The following is a 24,294-nucleotide window of genomic DNA, read 5'->3' on the forward strand; positions in this document are numbered from 1 at the left end:
CTTATGAGAGGATGTTCCATTCATGTGTAAGGTCATCCATTTTAAATTCTAACTAGTGCATTACAGGGATGTCTGTTACCTTGGAAATAAGCTAGTTAACACAACTATTCCTCTAATATCTAACACACACATTTGTAGAACCACATAAGAATGGCCATACTAGGTCAGACCAAAGATCTATCCAGCCCAGCAGCCTGTCTGCCAACACAAGCCAATGCCAGATGCCCCAAAGGGAGTGAACAGAACAAGTAATCATCAAGCGACCCCTCCCCTATTGCCCACTCCTGGCTTCTGGCAAACAGAGGCTAGGGACAATGTTCCTGCCCATCCTGGTTAATAAGTATTGATGGACCTAACCTCCATGAATTTATCTAATGCTTTTTTGAACCCTGTTATAGTCTTGGCCTTCACAACGTCCTTGGACACAATACAAAGACCAACTAATCTTCATGATGCCCCATGTAACTCATTACCCTTTGCAGGTTGCAGTGCTGCCTGCAGTCTCTATCCGTTTTCCCCCATTTAAACCCTTTATCTACGCAACTGTTTCTCTCTACCACCTCTCTCAGCCCCTTTGATTTTTTTTTTTTTAACTTCTCCTCTTCTCTTTTCCTTTGAGACTTAGACCAGTCTCCTGGTGAGATTCTCTGATGACGCGGGTCTTTGTTAGTCTATAAGGTGCCACAGGACTCTTGTTTTTGAGATGTAGCAGATTCTTCATACCTGGTTTCTGTTGCCCTACACTGTTCCTTCCCCTAAGCAGTAGCTGTCCTCTTAGGGTGTGATGGCCACACTGCCCATAGCATTCCAATGTTATATTTCTAAGTGTCCATCGGTCTAGGACCTGGAGAGGCAACATGGATTTTCAAAGAAGCTGAGCAGCTTCAGCTCCCAGTGCTTTCAAATGGAGTTTTGGGTGCTCAATGCTTCTCAGTGTGGTATTAAGTGAAATTAGGGTGCCCAGATGTCCTTCTGTTAGACATTAGATACAATGTCAACATGTGTTCTCTTCTAGATGACAATGCTGAGCCCAGATATCAAAATTTCATGAGAGGTAAGGCAAATAAGTCATTTAGGCTATTAACATGGAGGACAAATCAGCCCTAGTACAAGTGACTCACTGAAGTCAGTAGAACTTGCACTCCCTCATGCCAGTGCTGGATCTAGTCCTCTGTTTAAATTAATGGAGGGGGAATGGAAAGCTGTGATCCCTGATTCTAAGGTTGTATTAGATGTGAGGTCACCTGGCATTCCAGGATCTCCTGTGGCAGCAACAGCACATTTTTGTTACTGTGTCTAATCCGAGTGGAGAATCTACATTAGTAGATGGGCTGCCTTCCCTTTGAATGTCTAGCCATGCCCTGCCAGTATTCAGCTGTCTCAGAGCATTTCTTAGGGCTAACAGATGTTCCCCTGCTGCAAAATGGGAGTCCAAGTACTCCCTTTCTCCAATTCCGCCTGTCCTGTCCATTTAGATTGTAAGAGCTTTGGGGTAGGGACTGTCTCTTAATAGTGGCTGTAGCAAAGCAAGGCTCTAATCTCAGCTGGAGCCTGGCTGGTACTTTAATACAAATAATTAAAAATAATAGAGGTAGCAAGAAGGCAGCCTCTTCTGCCATCAGAATTCCCTTCATTAGTATTTTATTTGTTAGTGCATAGGGCTACAGTAAATGTTCTGGTCCTGCAGTTTCCAGTATCACAGCTCTGTAAAGGACAGTTTGTCTTTTGAGGGAGGTGGGGCTGATGAGGCACTAGCCCATTGTTATCCAATGACAAGGCAAAACTGCCATCACAAAGGCCAGAGCTGATTATGATCAAGCCCAAATGAGGCCATTGCTCAGTCTTTTTTATAGAGGAGCTTATCAAATCCTATTTGTGTCCCTGGACCAACTCTCATGATCCACCCATATGCTAAATTGCTCCTTATATAAAACAATGCCCCTTACGTTTGCTTTCCAGGGGCCCCTGGAGTACATTTATCTTGAATAAATCTCCCATGGCTGGCCCATGTCAACAGCCTTGGGCTGGTGTGGCTTGGGCTGCAGAGCTATAAAATTGCCATGCACATGTTCAGGGTTGGGCTAAGCCGGGGTCTGCAACCGAAACCATGAGAAGAGCCATTTTTTCAAATTCAGTTATAAAGTCAATCCTTCAAGAGCCGCAATGCATGTGAATACAAGACCGTCCTTAATAAATAGCGTCAGCTTTTTATCACCCCTATTTTAAGAACAGTGCACACACAATGATTTGTGTCAGCTAAAAAGCTGTTACCCCCATCTCCAGGCTTTACCTGCCTCAGCCCCCAAATCCTCCCATTATCCTCAGGCTTTACCCCCCTGTGCTGCAAAGCTGCCCCCAGGCTTAATCTCTCTGATCCCCAACCTACCCCCCACTTTCCACCCCCAGGCTTAATCCCTCTGAACCTCCCCTGGGCTTAACTCACCTCAGCACATAGTTCTGCTGCTGCCTCTCCCCACTGCTCTCCGCCATCACCGCCACTGCTGCTTCCTTGGTGTGGGTGCGTGACTCTGGCAGGGTCCAGCTCAGCCACCCCTCCCCTCAGCCTGCACGCCAGCTTAGACTTCTGCCCACATGGGGCGGTTCCCTGCCTGGCTGGCTTTTCCTCCCAGGCTCCCTGCCATGCCACGTCTGACGGATCAGCAGCTCTGGCTGCTGCCACTTAAACAACAAACTAAATTCAGGTTGTTCAAGAGCGTGCAATTGAATTTAGTTTTTTATTCAAGCAGCAGCAGCGGCAGCCTCTGCAGCTGCAAGTGGAGTCAGCGGCAGCAGCTCTCAGAGCCACAAATGACACCTTGAAGAGCTGCATGCGGCTCCAGAGATGCAGGTCGCCAACCCCTGTGCTAGGCTCTCCTCCCCAAATGGGGTCTCAAAGTCCAACCTCCAGCCAAAGCCCGAACATCTGTACTGCAGTCTTACAGTCCTGCAGTCAACCCTGCTCCTATAAAAGCCCACAGTAACACCAGCATTGAATTCAGTGTTGTAAAAGCAGGCCCGTCATTTTCAGTTCAGGTGTCAGGCCGGGTGTAGCTTGTCACATATTTTGCACCTCCCCCCATGCCTCTCTTGAGGTGTCTGAGCTGTGGGAGCAAGAGTGATGTGGTTGTAGCCTTTTGGTCAGCTCCTGGTGAAGTTTCTGGGCAGTGCAGCAGACAGTGGCATGGTGGGAAATGCTGAGGACAAAGTGCTGCAGAGCAAGGCGTGGGGAGGAGAGAAGGTACACTGAGACGAGAGAACAGGAAGGTGACACTGGTGCACCCAGACACGTTTGGGGTGGGGGGAAGGGTTAATTTTTCAAAGGCGAGATACAAAGACCCCATAAGCTGAGTGAGGAAGGGAACAGCTGGAATGCATGCCTGAAGGGAAGCAATCGCCTACAGAACTTCCTGGAGAGTCTAACTTGGCCCTTTCCATGGTAAGAGTCTTGAGGCCCTTGATTTAATTGCTGTCCTGGTGTGTTTCTAAGTGCACAGACCTTTTCTGGCTCATTCGTGACTTTGTGTGAATTTTGTGCTGTGAGAAATGTCTGAGGCTGTGCTAACTGCACGTGAATTGTATTTGCAGACGAGAACCAGGAGTTGGAGACTGCCTATGTGTAAGTTGATCTTCCTCTCATCTCCCAGTATATTGAATCTAATCTCTTTAGCCTGCCTGGCCAATTGTAGTTTTGATTTGTAGGATATTAGAGGGGTTAGCTCATCATCTTCAAGAGGAAACTAAATGCCAAAGATTTGGGTTTTGAAGTTCAGCTTTGAAGATCATGACATTCATGCTTTTCCATTATGCATGTTCTGCGTAGCTCAGTTAACTTCACACTTTGTAGGAGACCTTGCAGAGGGCCACATTGCTGTGAGCCACTGTTTTCCACCCTGAGTAGTAACTTGCAGTGATTATAGCAGAGTGTGTTGTGTCTATTGCAAGATCTTAGGATAGAAAGGACACATGTCGGAAGCACTTCTCAATTCGTCATGAACAGCCTGAAGGAAACTGTGTTCCCTGTGAGCTGAGCACTTGGGCAGCCACCCTGGAGAGATTGAGCTTCCACCAGCTGATTAGCAAAGCACCCAGAACCACCCACAGTGGGCAGCACATGTTTGTTGATGGTGCACATCTGCACGTGCCTTAGTGCACATAAAATTTATTTTGCCCAAGGATGGAAAACTGATAGGGAGCCAGGTGCTAATCACCTGGACAGATGCACCAAGAAGTTATTCCCAGTCCAAGTTCTGCAGCTGTACGTGACTCATATTGAACGTGACCTCCACTGTATCATATTCGCCTGTAGTGCAGCTCACCCCAGAGTGTAAAACTACAGATCTTATAGACTGTGTAGCATTACAACTATGATACAACAGGCTTGTTTCAAAAATGGTATTGGACAAGGAGCCAGTCACAAGACACATACCTATGCCAGATGCAACCAAAACATCATGCAATATACACAAAGCTAAAGTGTTCGCTTTCTCTGAGATATTTAGATCCTTGCACAGACCCATTACTATAGAATCTCAACCGTAATCTTAGAAACGGAGGGTGCTGTTGTTGTGATCATAGAGATTTTATTTAAAAGAAATAGCTTTGGGCTGTGTCTCTGGAAGTTCTGTATTTGGTTTACCCAGTTCTAGGCATGTGTCGCCCAGGAGATGAGGCAGCTTGTGATAGTAACGTTAAGGGATGTTGACGATTCTGGGGAGAGAAGGCTTTATGGTCCTTTCTGATTCTGAGTCGGGGCCAGGGGTGGGAAATGAGTAAGGTGAGGAGGATTTTGCTCCAAGTGCTGTCTCGGAGACAGGAAATATCTAAGACGGAGATGTTTTATCTTTTCCAGCAGCCCGATTGCTTCAGATTACTACAACTGTGGGAAGTTCCTGACCCCTCAAAGTGGTACGTTCACAACACAGGCTGTTTGTTCAATCAGCTTATGGGAAATGAAACAAGTGACATACTGCCAGCCAGGCAGGTTGGCGTGTGGGTTTGGGATGAGCTGGAAGCAGGCAGTTTTCTCCCTTTAGCTTTCTCCTCTGTTACTGCATGGTATGACGTGGGTCAGCAGCCATTCTGAGGCAGAGTACCGAAATTTGATCTTTTGACCTCTGCACGGTTTGGGTGCTGGTGATCCTGTTTAACAGTCCTATTTACAACAGCTTCAATTATAAATAAGTAAAGATGCAGAGCGTTACCATTTAAAGGCTAAACACTAGGTCTCTGCTGTTGAAGAGCCTGCCCTACCACCCTCCACAGCCGGTCAAGGCAGCTCTTTAAACAGCAGCTTTATGCTATTTAAAGAGCCTGCCCAACTCCTTCTCCAGCAGCCCCAAGCAACTTTGTATCCTGCTCCACTTTACAGCGACCTGTCCTCCCTGCAGCACCCAGCTCCCCAGCTGCAGCATGGCTTTGAGCAAGCTCCCAGCGGGGCTGAGCTCTGGCCTTGTGTGCCAATGAAAATAGGCTTGTGTGCCACTCTTGTGTGCCAGGGGTTGCTTTGATGCAATTTTAGTTAGGGATAGACCTATGGCTCATGGTCAGCAAGGGGTTAAAGGCTGTTGTGATGGGTAGGGAATACAAAAGGAGCGTGCTGCAGAGTGCAAAAGGGCTGAATGGCTGTGACACATTTCAGCAGTGGCAGATTAACATAAGGGCCAAAGGCGCAGTTACCCCAAGGCCCCCTAGACGTGAGGGGCCCCAAGGCTCCATAACTCCACTTTGTTTAAACAATTTGCTTTAATGAAACAAAAAAATGTCATGTCGTTCTTATTTTAAAATTCACGGGTGTAGTTTTATTATGTCCATGAGTAGTAATAAGCATGAATAGATTTTAAAGGATAAATTATGATGTTACATTAATATCTTAATATACTGGGGGAGGGGAGGCTTGTGACTGTGTTGTCCCAGGGCCCCACCTGTTCTTAATATTCTCTTCCACTTCGGGGCCCTGACCGGATGCCATATTTCAGTGCAAACCAGCTGGTTTATTTTCCTTAAGCCCTGGTTGGCTGCAGGCCAGTGGCAGAGCATTGGCTAAAGCTATGTGTACTCCAGAGCCAAAGCCTTGAACGTTCAAAAGCATTGCTATCTACCCCACCTAACAGCAGGAGAATCAAGTGCCTGTTTCGGGGGTATATAGTTCAGTGGTGCAAACAAATCCAGCCCCAAGCAAGTCAGGAAAGTGATTTGGGCATGGCTGCCCAATACTAAGCATCTTACCAAGGCACAAAACAAAAAAAAGCAGTCCTGTAGCACTTTAAGGACGAACAATATAATTTATTCGGTGATGAGCTTTCATGGGACAGACCCACTTCTTCAGATCTGGAAAATCCTTATGACTGATAACTGAAAACTGAGATGAAGAGAATTTAACAGAAACAGAGAGAGAGGGAGGGAGGGAGGGCAGGCAGGTGGGCACAGTTAGCTGTGAAATTCCCTGAGGCAGCTGGCTGCTCCAGGAAGAGAGTTCCAACACCCATAGGTCTTACACTTGCAATGGTAATTTTGTTTTTCAAACCATACAATATTCTGTGTTCTCCTATAACCTGAGCCTAGATACAAAAAGGTGTTTCAGTCTCGGGTAGGCCCTGACATCACACGCATACATGTGCTTGCCTGCATGCATGGTGTGCAGTCTTGTTTAGTTACCTGAAATGGATGAAGCTACTCCCATGAGTAAGCACTTGCAGGACCCAGAGCCTGGGCCTGACTGCTTTTCTGAGACAGGGTTGCAGCACTGTGCCCCACTCCTCTACTATTACAAACTTTAATGCATACTAAAATGGAAGAGAGCAGGTAGCAAGTCTGGAAGCTAACAGCAGATCTACACTAGACCTGAAAGTAGGTCTTAGATACACAATTCCAGCTATGACAATTGTGTAGCTAGAATCAACGTATCTAGGATCGACTTATCTGGCCATCCTCACTGAGGCATGTTGACAGGAGAAACTCTCCCATCGCCCTCCCTTACTCCTTGTGAGAATGATCAGTACAAGGGTTGACTGTCAAGCCCTGCTAGTTTGATTTCATTTGTCCCCACTCGGTGCACGAAATCAAACCCCAGAAGATCAGCCTAGACCAGGTCAGTCTCCCAGCAATTGTAGAGGTAACCTATGTTTAGGGCAGCAGTTCTACACCCCCTTACCATTGTGGGCTGCGTAGGTAGCTCTTTGTGTTATGTGGGCCACATCCACACAATATACATACTACCTGAATTGCCCTGAAGATATCATGTGAGCCGCAGCTGTGTGCTGATTGGGCCACATGTAGCCCATCTGCCACAGGTTGAGAATTACTGGTTTAAAGAGTCATTACATTAATGGGGCTTCTGCCAGTTGCAGCAAATCCCACTGCAGGATTGAAAACTCTTCACGGCACAGATTGTCTTTGTATGTTTGTACACTGGTATGAATAATGAAGCTCTGACCTCAAGGTGATACCAACATACAAGTGATAAATAATAATAATAATTATTAGGGTCCTATTTTGTCTAGGGTCTTTCAAAAAAAAATGCTATCCCAAAATTGCCTCTGCACTAAAAGAGGTCTAACTGAATCAAAGAGGTATTTAATACACATTCCTTCAAGTTCCTAAGGAGTTAACTACTTTAAGTAGTCTGTCACCAGAAAAGAAGGATGTGGTGTAAAGACCTTTAAAATACTTCTCTCTTTTTTTTTATGGTAATAATTTTTTTATTTATATTTTGGTAGTTGCGAGACTTGATGGCTATCAGGGCCCTGGCGTGTTAGGTGCTTGTCATATGCATGGTCAATGGCAGTGTTTATCTCAAAAGCTTGCGAGTCAAGGAATGCCTCTAATTGTTTTAGCAACGAAGGGTCCTGTGGCACCTTATAGACTAACAGAAAAGTTTTGAGCATGAGCTTTCGTGAGCACAGACTCACTTCATCTGATGAAGTGAGTCTGTGCTCACGAAAGCTCATGCTCAAAACTTTTCTGTTAGTCTATAAGGTGCCACAGGACCCTTCGTTGCTGTTACAGATCCAGACTAACATGGCTACCCCTCTGATACTTGACTCTAATTGTTTTGTTTTTCTAGTTCACAAAACTAGTGCTGAGGACTGTGCAGACATTTTGGGTGGTAGGAGAGTCGCAGTATCCAATGGGAAAATGTATAATTTTGTCCTGGTACATTTATGAAATGCAGATCTTATGCGTGTGAAATGGCCGTTTTCATATCCGGAAATGCGTAGAACTTCTCTGAGATTATAGCTGATACCAACACCGTTTTTAGATGGTCCACGTTCTTTCCAAAAGAAATTTCAAAACTTTGTTTTCCACTCAAAGATGGTCTTCCTGTCCCCACAAAAAAAGAAAATAAAAAAAAAAAGAAGAAAAACATTCCTAGGGTAATTCCTTTTTTGGCAAAAATAATTATCGTTTTGGTGGAGAAACTAAATATGAAAATCCTGAATTCTGAGGTATTTATGCTACTTTGCAGAGCAGTTGTATGAATTCTCGGCATTGTAACAACTACATCCTACAGGATGAACCTCTTTTCTGGCACTGTCTCATCCAGCAACATCCGTAATCTGGCATGACTTTAGTTAGCTGGATGACAATTTATCATGGGTGTGGCCAAATTTCTTGTGGTCCCAGAAAGTTTGTTTACAGCCACCACTCCTTGCTCTCAGAGTTCTGTGCTGTTATTTATCTCTAACTTACTCTAAATATTTTCTAAGAGCCCAGTAAGCAGTGAAAGTTCTGGTAATGCAGCTAGACAATATTGACTTCCTGTGGTTTGGAAAATCTCTCATCTGGCACTGTTCAGGTCCTGAGGGTGCCGAATTAGAAAGTATCAACCTGTATTTATTTTCTTAGCTACTAACGGTACGTGCAAACTGCTAATGCATTTCCTTTCTGACCGACTACATTCTTACACACTGTAGTTCTGGGTGTGTTTTGAGCTGAGAACCTCAGGGGTGCAGAGATGAGTGGTACTTTCCTGTTGGCTACAGTACCGACTGACTTCATTAGCCTAGCACTTCTATTTTGTGCCAGGGGAAGGGTTAAAGCAAGATGGAAAGTGTTTGGCATCTCTAGTTGCGTGAATATCAGCAGAATCTTCCTAATTCAGATGGGGTGACCACATGAACTCTTCAGGCTTCAGTGACATTTTCTGCATCTGCAGATGTGCATTCCAAGTAGTAAGCTGCAGGCAGTTGCTTATGTGGTTAAACTGTCCATGTACAAAGTGCTTGCTTTTTAAGCAGATTCTAATTATAAATATTATTAAATGCCTGCAGTGCAACCCTCCTCTCAGCCATTGGCCTCAACTGCGTTGCTAGTCTGAAAATAGACAGTGGATGTGGGCTGAGGCAATGAGAAGTTGCTCATCAAATGGAACAGATTCTTCAAAGCACACAGTCAACAAACCACATATAAATCTTACTAGTTCCACTACCTCCAGACTAGGGCCAGCCTGTGATCTCTCTTACATTGTGTAAATCCGGAGTAGTCCCTGGAGTTCCATAAGTTGAAATCAGGCCTGTGAGACACACCTATTAATATAAAAGCAAGCTTAATAACAACAGAGGGATAACTGTGTTAGTCTGTATTATATCAAAACAAAAAAGCAGTTGTGTAGCACTTTAAAGACTAACAAAATAATTTATTAAGTGATGAGTTTCGTGGGACAGATCCACTTTCTCCCACAAAAGCTCATCACCTAATAAATTATTTTGTTAGTCTTGAAAGTGCTACATGACTGCTTTTTTGTTTTGATAAAAGCAAGCTTAATGTATAATTATAATGGCTTACTATCTGTATTCTAGTGGGGACTGGAGGTGTTTAGAACCCAAACCAGTGATACAGGATACAGGCAACCCTTGGGACCCAGTGGGTGCCAGACAAGAGCACTTGCTGGACCATACAGGAGGTCAGTATTGTCTAGCAGCATTACCGACACATCCACTGCTTCCTGGGCTCTTAGAAGACATTTGGGATAAATTACAGCTAAATAACAGCACAGAACACTGATGGCTGGAAACACACTTCATTGGACGATGGCAAACTTGGCCACACCCTGGTAAGTGGTCATCCAGCTAACTAAAACTGTTATTTAGCTGTTCTGTGCAGTTATTTACCTGTAATTTACCCTAAATGTGTTCTAAGAGCCCAGTAAAGCAGTCAACTGTTGGTAATGCTGCTAGACAGTATTACTGACCTCCTGTGGTCAGGCAAATTTTCTCATTCAGCACCTGTCAGGTCCTGGGGGTTCAACCAGCATAATTCTTTTGGTGACTAGTCACACCCTTGAACAACATAGTTATACCAGTGAAACATTAAATTATAGATCAAACCTCTGCCCAGCCGTTAGCTCACTGAGAGGAGAAACTCCTGCATTTAAAATTCTTCAACTGGAGCGTGAGCCTGGAGTCTTTGCCCCTTGCTTGTATTATCTGATCTAAGTCATTGTTTACAAGAACTACACTGAAACAATCTAGGTTGGTTGTTCCTATTGTTACCCTATTATGCAGGGCTAATACCCCAGTTTAATTTTTTGCTCCTAGTTACACCTGACAGACTATTTGATGTTGCAGTAGGGCACCCATTCCAGAAGACACTCCCAAGCCTCTCTGAACACTGTCCAGGGATGCTGAAGAGTGAGGAATTTGGTAACTGAGTAACCGCCAAAACTTCTGTTACTTGGTTAACCGAACCCCCACCTTACTGCTCTGCATTTAAAAGGCTGAATTGCAAGCAGACTGGCTCAGCTTCTCTCCCCCTCCCCACCCCATCCACTTTGCATTTAAAAGGTTGAGCCAGCACACAGGCTGGCTCAGTTTCTGTCCCCACCATGGGGATAGGGCTATTCCCCACTCCGCTGCCACATAAACAGTAGCACTAACTGATACAGATGCTTATCAGTTAGTCGTGTAACCAGATATTGTATTATATCCCTAACACTGTCATGAATGCCCAGGCCTGCTCTCTTTGAAGCCAATGCAGGATCTAATCCATGTTAACGTGTTAAAATGATACTAAAAACAAACATGCTGCGCAAACCCCAGTTCTAGCACAGTCTTTCTGCTTTCTAAAGTAGTGCATTTGTTTCTTTGGGTAAACATAGCTTCCTCACAGACAGATGGTGGTAAAAGGCAAGTGTTGTACACAGAGATTTCTCACCATCAGCCAACACATCAAATCTTTCCTTTTTACCTCTTACAGAAAAGGAAGAGGATTCTTTTTTCTATCAGAATGTTGTGGTTGGGGCATCCAATACCCCTGAGTCTGGTAAGTCAGTTTTTTGATGATGATTACTGCGTGTATTGCTATGGGCTGAGAAGCCCCAGTCATGGAGTAAGGGGAGAGCCCTGATGGCTTGGCTTAAAGGAAAGTGGACTCATTTAATTATGTCATGTACACCTTTATCCTGTAATGAGCTTCAGATAGCTTCCTCTGCTTGCATGGAATCTAGCTGAGGTCCCTGGGGTCTGCACAGAGTTCACTGCACCATTGGTTTTGGAGAAGAAGAGTGGGATTGCACTTAGAGATTATGAACATTTCAGAACTTTGATCTCTGAAATATTTTTTCAGAGTTGTGGATTCACTTTGGCACTTTATATTAGAAGGTGTGTTGGTAACATCTCTGCATCTAGTCACAATTGGCTTTATACTCAATGATAACATGGGGTATACTCAATTAACAGGTAGCAGTAGCATCCATAGGCAGGTCTAATCTGTGCTTGGAGGGGGGAAAAGATAACCCAACAACCATGCACTGAACTGGGAAGTAAATGAGATGGTGAAGGAAGGGGAGTTGCTCCACATTAAAATGCACAAGTCCACAGGTGTGTCTGGAGACTCAGCCCTGTCCAAATGATTACAGTTGTAGAGGATAGAAGTGAGAGATTTCAAAGAACACTTGCACCTTCTTAGGCCAGGTTTACACTAAACCTTAAAAGTCAATTGTAAAGATGTAATTCCAGCTACAGCAAGTGCATAGCTGGAATTGGCTCATCTACAATTGACTTACCTGGCTGTTCACGGTGAAGGAGGTCGACCTCCCTTACTCCTCACAAGACTGAGGAGTACAGGGGTTGACTGTCGACCCCAGATAGTTCAATTTCGCACATCCCCACTAGGCACAAGAAACTGAACCGCGGAAGACTGATCCTGACCAGGTCAGTCTTCCTCGTAGTGAAGACATACCCGGAGTCCATGTGCTTTCATTGCCCTGTGCACTTTTCTTGCTCACAGATGACACCGAGGACTATGAAAATAGTGCAGCTATAAAAACGTGGCAACAATCAAATATGTCAGGTACGTTCTGAAAACTATTATTTAGTATTTTTATGGTAGCAGCTCAAGGGCTTACTTAGGATTGGGATTCCATTCTGTGAGCTGCTCTACAAACAGATGGATACGATTTCTGTCCCAAGAGATTCTCTTTATACTTTTCCTGTATAGTCATGGCAATAGGAACATCTTAAAAACTAGTTCTACATTGTTGCATATGTTAGCCATGATTGTGAGCCCTGGTTTGGAATCTTTGTGGCTCTTGCCTTTCTGATATTTAAAGGCACACAGACAGAGTTGGAGAGTCTCAGATTGAATGGAGGTCCCCTAGCAGACCATTACAAAAGACTGTCTCTTATTTCAGAACTTCTCAGTTTTTAACTCTCCATACTGCAACCTCTGCCTTGATTTCTGGGCCTTATTCCGGGAGATGAACAAGCAACAGTATCTTTGTATGTTATGTCCCCAGACTCTGAAGCTCCCTGACAGGCCAGCACTAATTATGTCAGCATAAATTTAGCTTGGTTAGGTTAACTTTTTAAAACACATGTTCAGCTGGATATGTGGCTTTCCATGTGGCACCCTGGGACATCTCTGGTCATGAGATGTGCTGTTAGGTGTATTTAGGAACTTCTCGTGTCTGATTTGGAGACACTCCAAGCAAGCCATTTCATAGGTTTATTGTAATGATTCTGTGCATCTGTTATTATCTGTCCTAAAAATCTGCTGAAGGAATACTTGCAAATTGCTCTTATGTACAGTTTTGGAGACTTTCCCCAGGGAGTCTTGATGCTGGATTCTGGTATTCCTTGGCACAGACAGAAAAATATCTGGTAAGGAACACAAGCTGATATCAGCATCAAGGGTTAAAAGATAGGTAGAAGGTATAAAAGATGTGAGTGGATAAATAAATGTGTTGATCAATACTTTCAATTTTCAGTAACAACTCTCTGTATTTAGAAAGTCCAGATGATCCAGATTACGTGAACTCAGACGTTGCAACTGTGCTAAACTAGAGGTAAAAACAGGTACAAGGTTTGATGCGTTCATTGTAAACTCCAGAGAGTGATATACCTATTCTTAGCTAATGATTTGCTCTCAGGCTTGATTGTACAGCAAGCTGGCATAAGCCCATTTTAAAAGAATGTTGGAAGGAGTGAATTTTTATGTTGGCAGATTCCAAGGAAGCAGGGATGATGTTGCATGTATTAATAACTGCATGACAAGTGCCACTTTACAGGAATTAACATTTTTGAATCAGCTAGCAAATATAGAACTGTCAGTGTGGGACTACAAACCAAGTCATAGCAGTGCAAATGTTAATCATCTGACATTTGTACTAAATCTCCAAGCAAGTAGCCCTTTTAAGCCATTACAGTCCCCATAAGACTATAGGTAAGAGGAACTAGCAGTCTGCTAGAAAATGAAATGTATATTTGTGGGCAGTGTTCCCTCTAATTTTTTCCATCCATGGTTGGAATAAATTATGTGCACCCAGGCATGTGTGGATGTGCACCACCAATAGAAACCCACACTGCCCACTGTGGGTGCTCTGCTTATCAGCTGGGCAGCACCTGAATCTCTTCTGGGCGGCTGCCCAGGCGCTCAGCTTAGAGAGAACGCTGCTTGTGGGAGGAGGCTGTTGAAACCAGAACAAATTTTATCTTTAAAGATATTCACTGTCCACGTCTTAGCAGCATTGCACCGCTAGACGTCGCTCTTTGCTAACAGAAGCACAATGATAGTTTTCTATTAGTCACAGAGTGGTAGATATGTTAGTCTGTATCTTCACAAAACAAAAAAGCAGCCCTGTTGCACTTTAAAGCTTAACAAAATAATTTATTAAGTGATGAAACTTTTGTGGGACAGACCCACTCAGTCCTGTGGCACTTGAAGGACTAACAAAATAATTTTCCCTGCTCCTCTGAGAGGGGAGAGCCAGCTCCCCGCCACTCAGTCATGTTAACCCAAGATACACACAGATCAGAAGTGTGTGTCTTGGGGGTCTACTGTACTTTAACTTAAAGAAAAGAAACCTGAGTAAATCACTTCATGAATCTTGGGTAAGCACTTAGCACATCATTAGTGCTACACAAATGGTAAACAATACTGCATGTTATAAATCAGTGTTTCTTAAACTTTTGAGACCATATAAGGCCAAGCACTAATATTTTTATGTGGAACAACACTGAAAATTTTCTTCAAAAAAATAAACTGACAGACCCAAAACAAAACAAACAAACAAAAAAAAAACCCAAACAGCAACATATACAACAAAAACAAAATGAAGTAATTTAATCAGGTATCAGAGCAATGAAGAAGTAACATTGCATCTGGTTTTAATAACAGAAAACATAGACCATCAGTGTATGATATCAAAATTGTCAACGCTCATGGCACACCTGCGAGTTGTTCATGGAGCACTAGTGTTCTGTGGAACATGGTTTAAGAAACATTGTTATAAATGACATTAAGGGATCATACAAACACCTAAGTTACATTACAAACATTTTGCCAGTATAGCTAACCCAGTCAACCCACCTACAATTGATGCAGTTGTACAGCAAAAGACAGCTTTTGCAAATATAGCTGCATCTACAGGTTGTATGGCCCCTTTTGGCAGTATAGCTCACACTGATTCTGCTTAAAAAAAAAAATCTAAACTGCCAAAAGCACATTTTTTGCCTTTATAAATGTAACCATACTAGGGGCTTTTGCTGGCTCACCGTCATTAAAAGGCAAAAGTACCCTCTAGCCAACATAGCTACACTGAACAGATTTTCTAGTGTAGTCTTTCTCTTAGTCAGATGGATTTTCCAGGAATGATTAATTCTTTAATTAGCTGGGCTCCTGACATCCATACATTTTTGGAACTGTTCAGAGATTCATCAGTTAAACTATTAGACAACACCACTCCCCAGAAATTTCTAAATCTTTACCATTATCCAGCTGATACAAATACCTACCTGAGTGATATCAAACTTAAAACACAATTTAATCAGAAAGAGTCAATAATAGTAAGAAGGGGAAAAAAAGCAGTGAACTCACTATCATTCTCTTATTTCAAGGTACCACCCCCAGAATCTGAAAAAAGCTCTTTGCAGTGCTGCAGAAGCATCTATTTCATTCTGAAGATGGCGACACACAGAGAGTAAAGCAGTCCTTTGTTACACAAGTGTAATGGAATAACCCGTTCTCCAAAGTCTGCCAAAAATAATTAACTAACTTAAAGGACATCAATGCACTCTGCTGAAAATAAATCCATTGGATCCAGAAGTGTCACAAAAATGTAGCTGGAAAAAGCACGTGGAGAAAGCCTACTCCCCCTTCACGCAATAAGTGAATTTCAGCTGGTCAATGCAGCAGTTCCAAGAGAAGTCCCCAGATTTTTCATTATTCTATCATATTTTCCTCCAGATCCATTCCAGGGAGCAATGGCTTGTCTGCTCATCAACAATGGTTTCTGCTGCCAAGTGTGAAATGAATTTTTAAATTGCTCAGTAGCAAGGCGATTGATGGTTTAACTTGTTAAGCTGATTCCTGTAAGGAAGTAGTAATGCTGATGGATTATGTTTCTCATATAGTTCCCAATGTAGCAAAACTCTTGGACAGACACTGCTTCCAATAGAGTCACTGAACCTTCCAGCCAGATGCTCAGTTTTTTGAATAACAGTTCTGTATTGCTAAGTGATACACAGCAGCATTCACAAATGGTGGAGGTGTGAAGGCTACTACAAACAAGATCACTGCAGCTACAGATAATATTTGAGTGTGTACAGACAGCATCTTTCCTTGTGCTTTTGAGAGTTATTTTACAGCAATCCATAGGAATTGGACAGCTTACAGGGCACTGAGTATATCCTCACCCCACTTCCAGCCTCAGGAATTGCACCTCCTTTTCAGATTTCCTGTAGAGAAGGACATCAGTGCTAACCTCAACCCTTGCATCTGATCCATGTTTCGGTTCTGACATCTGTGTTCATGAGGAGAGCATTTTACCGGGCAGTGTTCTAGCATGTGCTCACAGGGGTGAAATGCATCTCTGTGCAGGAAATCAAGGAAAAGGTCACAAACTATTTCTCTCTGGTGGTAGCCTGTTGCACAGGGGAGAACTTCAGCCATAGCAGAGTGAGACAGAACATTCAGGTAAATGCCTAGTAAGGGAGTTCTGTTTAGTACAGCAGTTTAGTATTGGTAGTGCTTGTCTCCTGCTAGCCATTCTTACTGATGGTTCAAGATCTTATGCAGGTACTCTCCATCTACAAGGAAAAAGGGTCACACAAGCAGTTTCCTCACTTTTGGTACCAGTGACTAGAGAGAACCTGGTAGAAGAGTAAGAGTCAGCTGTGGAGTGGAAGATAGGGACATGAAATCTTTCCACCTACAAATGACTTCACTTATGAAATTTTGCTCTGCATCCATTTTACTCAATTGATCTATGTCAGGGGTTGGCAACCAAAATAGCGAGAAGAGCCATTTTTTTCAAATTTGGTTACAAAGTCAATGCTTCAAGAGCCACAGTGCATGTGAATACGAGATAGTCCTTGATAAACATTAAACTATACTTTTGTAGCCCCTATTTTAAAAACACCACACACCCAGTGAGTTGTAATGCAAAATATGCTTACTGCAGGTTGTTCCCAAACTTTTTACTTATTCTATTTTCTCCAACTTCATGGGGGGAGTAGGGGGAGAGGGGTCCCCAGGAAAGAGAGGGGCTCCTCAGGGCCAAAGAGAGGGGGGGAAGTTTGCTGAAAACTTGCCTAGGATGTTTCCTGCCATGGTGGGGCAAAGAGCTGGGCTGGGAAGGAGACCAGGATGCTCTTACTTAGCTGCAGCAGGCTGGGTCTGTCCTGTGAGGAGCTGGACAGCAGGAGCGGCAAGCTGGGGAGGCCACATAAGCAGCACTGAGCCAGTTGCTGGGGAGTGGAGGGGGAGGCACTGCCCAGCTGCAGGGGCTGCTGAATTTAGCTGCGCTCTGCAGGTTCAGGTTCAGGCACTCAGTGCAGTTGGGAACTGGAAGAAGCAGATTCGGACACGTGCTCCCCCAGCACCCATGCCACCATGCGCTCCTGGGAGCTCTGCGTCCAGGCCTTGCCCAGGGAGTGCTTGTTGCCTGTGGCAGAGGCAGGTAGAAGGGCTGGCGGTAGCTGCACAGGAGTCCCCTGCGAGAAACAGAGCAGCACCAATTTCCACTCTGTCCCCCTGCACCCATTCCACCACACTTCCCCCCTCAGCCCCCGGATCCACACGCCTTACCTGGCATGTCGCCCTGCTGCTGGCCTGCAGCCGCAGGACAGAGGGAGGGAAGGGCCTGGAGTTGGCCAATATGGAAGATGCAGGTAGGCAGGGGAGTGAGGATGCAGAACCGCCCCCTCTTGTGCTCCCCTCCGGGGGCTGATCCCTCCTGAGGGCCATTAAACCAACTGAATTGAGTTCTATTGTTTCAGCAGCAGCAGGGCAGGGAGTCCAGAGGAGTCAGTGGCAGCAGCGCCCGGAGCCACAAATTACTCCTTAAGGAGCCACGTGTGGCTCCAGAGCTGCAGGTTGCCAACCCCTCATCTTGTGCACATTTAAGCCTCTCTACAGAAATGGATTTAAAACTTCATTTGTACTTGATACACCAAAATCACAGCAATAAGGTGCCTGTTACTTGTGTTTCTGAAACTAAGAGACCAATTAAGCATTTTTAAATTAGTAATTGGAGAAAAACTTAATTGCTGTTCCTAGCAATGGTTCTGTTCCTGAAGTCTGCAGAAAAGATGCAAGACAGGGCCATTAATGTAAAGAGAACATCTGTAACCTCTTGAAAGGGACCTACCTAGCCAGTTTCAGAACAAGATTTAAACGTGATTGGTTTTACACCTACACAAGTCTCCTACCAGGTTGTATCTAAAATCACATTTTCTCTTTTTCTCCAAAACATTCTTTGATGTGTAAAAAGGCCCACACAAACAAGGGCCACTGACAATAGACAAAAGGTGGAATTTACCTTTAAAGAACTCCAGCCCAGACCATTAAAGCCCTAGTCTGAAGATTTAAGGAGCTCATAGACCTTGGCCTGGCTCTTTTGATCAAAGGTGAATTTCATTCAAAGTGACTAACCAGTAAAGTTCTATCATTTGATCCTTGACAGACTATGCAAAATGATGTGTGATTAGTGATGCTGAAGTCCAATAATACCTCTCAAAACTGCCTCATTTTCAGAGCTGCTGTGACTCTGTAAAGTGTCTCAAAATTACTACAGAATGAACCTTTCTAGTCCAGCACCCTTGGGACCTGACAAGCGCTGAATGAGAGAATTTGCCAAACGATGGGAGGTCAATATTATGTAGCAGCATTACCAACACTTCCACTGCTTACTGGGCTCTTATCACAGAATCACAGCATTGCAAGAGACCTCAAGAGGTCATCGAGTCCAACCCCTGCTCAAAGCAGGACCAATCCCAACTAAATCATCCCAGCCTGGACTTAAGAACCTCTAAGGATGGAGATTCCACCACCTCTCTAGGTAGCCTATTCCAGTGCTTCCTAGTGAAATAGTTTTTCTTAATATCCAACCTAGACCTTCCCTCACTGCAACTTGAGACCATTGCTCCTCGCTCTGTCATCTGTCACCACTGAAAACAACTTCTCTCCACCCTCTTTGTAACCTCCTTCAGGTAGTTGAAGGATGCTTTCAAATCTCCCCTTACTCTTCTCTTCTATAGACAACATAAACCTTAATCTCTCAGCCTTTCCTTATAAGTCATGTATGCCAGCCTCCTAATCATTTTCATTGCCCTCCTTTGGACTTCCTCCAATGCATCCACATCCTTTGTGTAATGGACTGGAATTGAATAATCACTGCCCTAGATCTGCTGGCAATGCTCCTATTAATGTAGCCCAATATGCCATTAGCCTTCTTGGCTACAAGGGCACATAGTTGACTCTTGTTCCGCTTCTCATCCATTATAATGCCTAGTAACAGAGAGCAAGCCGTGCTAGTCTATACACTATCAAAACAAAAAGTAGTCAAGTAGCACTTTAAAGACTAGCAAAATAGTTTATTAGGTGAGCTTTCGTGTCCTTTTCTGCAGGACATTTAAGGGTAAATTAGAGCAAATAACAGCCCTGCACACTGAGAGCCAGAACTGGTGGCGGTAAAGAAACTTCATAGGAGCATGGGAAACTTGGCCACACCAGTAAGTGGATATCCGGCTAACTAAAATCATGCCAGATTACAGATGATGTCAGATGAGAGTGTGTTGGACTAGAGAGGTCCAACCTTTACTTCATTTTGAAAATGTTGGTTTCAGTTGTCGTAGAAGTGCAATTGTGGTGATGGATTAGTTTAAGATGCTGATCTAATATCTGGAGAGAGACATACAAATACTTAAAGTTTACCAAGAGTACAAGGTGCCTGGGATAAAGTTATTCAAGTAACAGAACTCTGAACAACTTCCAGGATTTAGACCAGGGCAACACAAGATTTATTGTACTCTGTGCTCAGCACTGACATGAATAAACAAAAGTAATATTTCCTGGGGCATTTATGGAAAATGGTTAGTGCCAAAACAGGAGTTCAAAGTTGTATAAGATATGTAGTATAGGAGAAGGTAGAGGATCAGTCATTGAGAGAATGTAGGCATCTCCCCACCTTCTGGTGGTCCTACGTCAAGTCAGAAATCCTCTCTGTTTTGTGAAGCATTTTAAAACAAGGGCACATTTGATTCAAAGATCACAGTGTACTGGAAGATATCCAGAGTGTTACAATAAATTGTATATGAATTCTACATTCAAACCCACCCATTGCCAGCTTTTCCTTTGTCATGCATGTATATAAATCTACAATGACAGACAGGATGCCTTTTCAGAAATATTTGTTCTGTTGGTGCACAGGGAATTTCAGGCATGTACAGTGCTGGCTGCCAGTGAATTGGAGTATCATCCAGCCTGTGTGTTCCACCATTAAGCCAGGGAGAAGTGAAATAGCTCCAAGTGGAGTGTTTCTGTAGCCACACCTTCATCTGATCCTTGTAGATCCTGCAGGTGGCAGGAGGAGAACAGGCAGCAGCAGAAGAGGGAGTCACCCTAGATTCTAGACATCACCAAAAACTGCTCTTCTTTCCTCTGTGGCTACATCTACATGAGCCAAAAACTTTGAAATAGCCATGCAAATGGCCATTTCGAAGTTTACTAATGAAGCGCTGAAATACATATTCAGCGCCTCATTAGCATGCAGGCAGCCGCAGCACTTCAGAATTGACACAGCTCACCGCTGTGCGGCTCGTCCAGGCGGGGCTCCTTTTCGAAAGGACCCTGCCTACTTCGAAGTCCCCTTATTCCTATGAGCAGATGGGAACAAGGGGACTTCAAAGTAGGCAGGGTCCTTTCGAAAAGGAGCCCCGTCTGGACGAGCCGTGCGGTGGTGAGCCACGTCAATTTTGAAGTGCTGTGGCTGCCTGCATGCTAATGAGGCGCTGAATATGTATTTCAGCGCTTCATTAGTAAACTTCGAAACGGCCATTTTGAAGTTTTTGGCTAGTGTAGACGCAGCCTGTGAGAACAAGAAAAATGTACAGCTGGGAGATCCCAGCAGAGGACTCAGTGGTGGCAAAGACCAACACTGCGGCGTGTCCGTCACTTTGTTAGCGGGAGCCCTTGAACTAGTCTGGAATTTTATTTAATTCCTCTTCCTTCTGATTGGCCCTGTAGATAATGCTAGGAAAGTGAGGGCACACTAATTCACTAGAGGCAGAGCAGGTGGTATGGAACCACCACTGTGGGCCATAGGCAAGGTGGGAGTGGGACCCAGCTCCGTACTTTGGGAAGGGAGGGGCCAGGATATTTGGCGCTGGGCCCCTCCCACACCCTGACAACTGCAGCAGTACTGGTGCAGCACTTCAAAGGGGCCCAGCCCTCCAGCCACCACCACTGTTGAAGTAGCAGTGCTGGCTGCAGCCCCTTTGAAATGCCGGACCCGGGGGCAACTGCCCACTTTGCTCCCCTGTTGGTGGCCCTGTCTGGAACACATGGAAAGAAGGGAAGGATTCAGGAAGTGGTTCAGTACCTTGCTTCTCCACCTACTCTGTTCCCATTGTAAGTGCTTGGGCACAAGACTGTCTGTACAGCATACAGTGGATTAGGGTCCCAACCCAGATTTAATTGTATTTAATAAATGTTATAGTTTATAATTGTACTTATACTAAGGAGTTACTATGTACATTGAGAATCAGACATTTCAGGAGGATGGTAAATAATTTGATAGAGATTTACAGAAGTACTATGATACAGTAAACTTTTTTTAACTTCTGTTCAAACAGCAGGACTTAGTTAACTGGCATTCTGTCCCATGTGTGCGCGGCCAGCGGCTCCTTGGGTCTCCAGCCCAGTGTAGCTCTCCACGTGATGTGGCCATTCATGAGCCGCCCAGAGCAGCTTGTGGTGCGCAATGTACAATCCCCACACAGCACGGCCATGCACAAGCCACCCGAAGCGGCTCCCCGCCCAGAGCTGCTCCCCATGTGGCATAGCCATGCACAAGCCGCCCAGAGTGGCGCCCCACCCAGAGTGGCTCATGGTGTGCGACACAGAAGCCCCACACACAGCTGAAACAGCTCCCCATGCAGCATAGCCATGCACACGCTGCCCAGAGTGGCACCCCACCCAGACCTTATTGGAACCTCCCTCAAATCCGGCATATTGGAATATCCAGTAACCTCCTGGTCCTGGGCCTGCTGGATATGAAAGTGTTTATTGTAATTAAATAAAATACATATTCTCTCTTACCTGCTTATAGTGGTGTCTTCATTTGTATAACCAACCAGGGTCTAGACCAGAGCAGGCAAGATATGGCCTGTGGGCCAGGACTGGCCCACCACACCTTTTAATTCGGCCTACAGCCCATCCCTGCAACAGGAAGCAGCATCGCTCACAGCAGCTGGTGGCTCCCTGCTGCTCTCTGCACTGCAGTATGGGGAGATTAGAGTGCTGCCCCCGTTCCCAGTAAAATCTCTCAGCAGCTATTGGCTGCAAACCAGCAAATGGGAGTTGAGCAAGTTTGCTCAGGGTGGAGGTAGCGCATAAAGCTGCTGGCTTCCCATCCCCAACTTCAGCACAGGGAGCCACATGGAAGAGCAAGTAGGTTGGGACTGCTGGCAGGCAGGCCTTGATAAGAGCTGCTTAAGTAAGTGCCTCCTGACCACAGCCTCTCTCTGGCACTGCACCCCAACTGCCTCCCTGGCCCTGCATCCATGCCTATACTCCTCCCTTAGGCCAGAATCCTTTCCTGCACCCATACTCCTTTCTGGACCCTGCACCCCAACCTCCTGGCCCAAGTCACCACCCAGACTCTCTGCACCTTCCTGCCCTCCATCCCAGGTCACAGCTCCTTCTCAGATCTTGCACCTGCTCCTACATTCCTTCCCCCAGGCCAAAATCCTCTGCTACCTGCTCCCACATTCTGCATGCCAATGACTTTCCCCAGATCACAACCCCCTCCTTCACCCAAACTCCCTCTCAGACCCCACATCCTGTCCTGCATGCCAGCCTCCTACTCCAAGCTCCCTTCTGCACCCAACTGCCATCCCAGACCCCGCACCCTCTCCATAGAAAAGCGTGACTCAGACCTAATCTTGGAGTGGCTCCCCATCAAAAATTATTGCCCAATCTAGCCTAGGTCATGTGTACCTATACTTTGGAGGCAAAGGTCTCATTCACAACTTCCCTTTCCATTCCACTGCAGAGAAATGCCCTTTCAGAAGAGGACTGTGTCACATCTTTCTGCCAAACTACCTGATGTATTTCTGCTTTTTTACATCGGAAAAAATTATGAATGTTCCCTAAACCGAAGGCCCGGCAGTAAATGAGATTTGTATGTACAGGAATTCACTCAGCTCCCAATTTCTCTGCAGTGAGCAGGGATTTACAAAATGTACCCAAGCAAGGCAAGACATTTCTTCCCTGCCTTACAGAAGGATAATTACTAGCAACATCAACATTTAATTTGTCTTCCTCCTGCGTATCCATAATTTCTGTAAATTATGGACTTGGGGGTATTTTAACTTGGCTGCATTTCCAGATGTCTTCCCTTAGACCTCCTGGAGAGGTGGGTAAAAAATCTTCACTCCAGATTGATGTTCTCTTTGCCTTTCATACAGTTACTGCTTAGGAGAGGAAGAGTTTTGTTTGAACTGCTCGCTAATTACTTCTGAATCTGAACCAGGAAGGGGAGAAGATACCTGAACTTTTAGAGGAATTAAACCTACAAGCAAAGATGAGGTATTGTTTATTCCTAATGATAGTTATGTTACCCCAGGCCAGCAAGAACTGATGCTGTGACAAGGGCTCCTCTTATCCAGGCCCAGGCTCAGTTCAGTCCTTTGCCCCTTTCCCCCACGGACTGGGATTTTACAAAGTGTCTCCGAAGCTGTGAACCCAGCCACACTTCCTGGGGCTCCTGTCCTGGCTGTTCCTGAGCTGGGGTCAGTCTGCCTCCCTCTCAGGCTCTACTCTTGTGCTCTTCCTGCTCCCTGTTTCTCCTCCAACCTCCTCTTCTGCTCTTCTTCCATCCTCCCACTCCTCTCCCTACATTGCAACTGTGGAGGGTTTTTAAAGGCCTTCATTAAGCCAGCAATGGAGTCAGCTGGCCCCAATCTGCCCAAGCCAGCTCCCACCCAGCTGCTACTGATTGCCCTGCTGCCTCCTGCTTCTATTTAGCAGGCCTCTTCCCCCTCTTTGAGCTACCTTTCTCCATCCCTGAAGGGGCCCCCTGGCCTAACTCTGTCATAATGCCTGACTCCAGAACAGTCTCAGAGGGGCAGCTGTGTTAGCCTGTAGCTTCACAAACAGCAGGAAGTCCTTTAGCACCTTGAAGTCCAACAAATTAATTTGCTACTTTTTAAGGTTCTGCAGAACTGCTATTTTTTTGTAAATCTAAAATATACCAGCATCTATGAGTCTAATTGAGATGGGCACACACTTCATGTGAAAATGGAAGTACTGTGTCAGTACTGTTCTAAAAGCAGGAGCCAAGGTAACATCTGAGTA

The 24,294-nt window shown here is 44.9% G+C and overlaps 1 protein-coding gene across 2 annotated transcripts in view; it reads left to right on the plus strand.

Annotated features, from left to right (window-relative positions):
- Positions 1-16,860, plus strand: part of LAT2 (linker for activation of T cells family member 2) — a 31,980-nt gene extending 15,120 nt beyond the window's left edge. The window contains exons 6-12 of one of the 2 annotated variants that reach the window (XM_075013718.1): positions 1,016-1,054; positions 3,586-3,616; positions 4,850-4,905; positions 11,194-11,259; positions 12,226-12,288; positions 13,225-13,292; positions 15,333-16,860. In XM_075013718.1, coding sequence (XP_074869819.1) covers positions 1,016-1,054; positions 3,586-3,616; positions 4,850-4,905; positions 11,194-11,259; positions 12,226-12,288; positions 13,225-13,280 — 311 coding nt within the window. In that variant the 3' untranslated portion in view covers positions 13,281-13,292; positions 15,333-16,860. The remainder of the gene's footprint in view (positions 1-1,015; positions 1,055-3,585; positions 3,617-4,849; positions 4,906-11,193; positions 11,260-12,225; positions 12,289-13,224; positions 13,293-15,332) is intronic. The other variant, XM_075013717.1, reaches the window with a different exon arrangement.
- Positions 16,861-24,294: the final 7,434 nt, after the last annotated feature.

This window comes from Carettochelys insculpta, chromosome 19 (genome assembly GCF_033958435.1).
Source record: "Carettochelys insculpta isolate YL-2023 chromosome 19, ASM3395843v1, whole genome shotgun sequence".
NCBI lineage: Eukaryota > Metazoa > Chordata > Testudines > Carettochelyidae > Carettochelys > Carettochelys insculpta.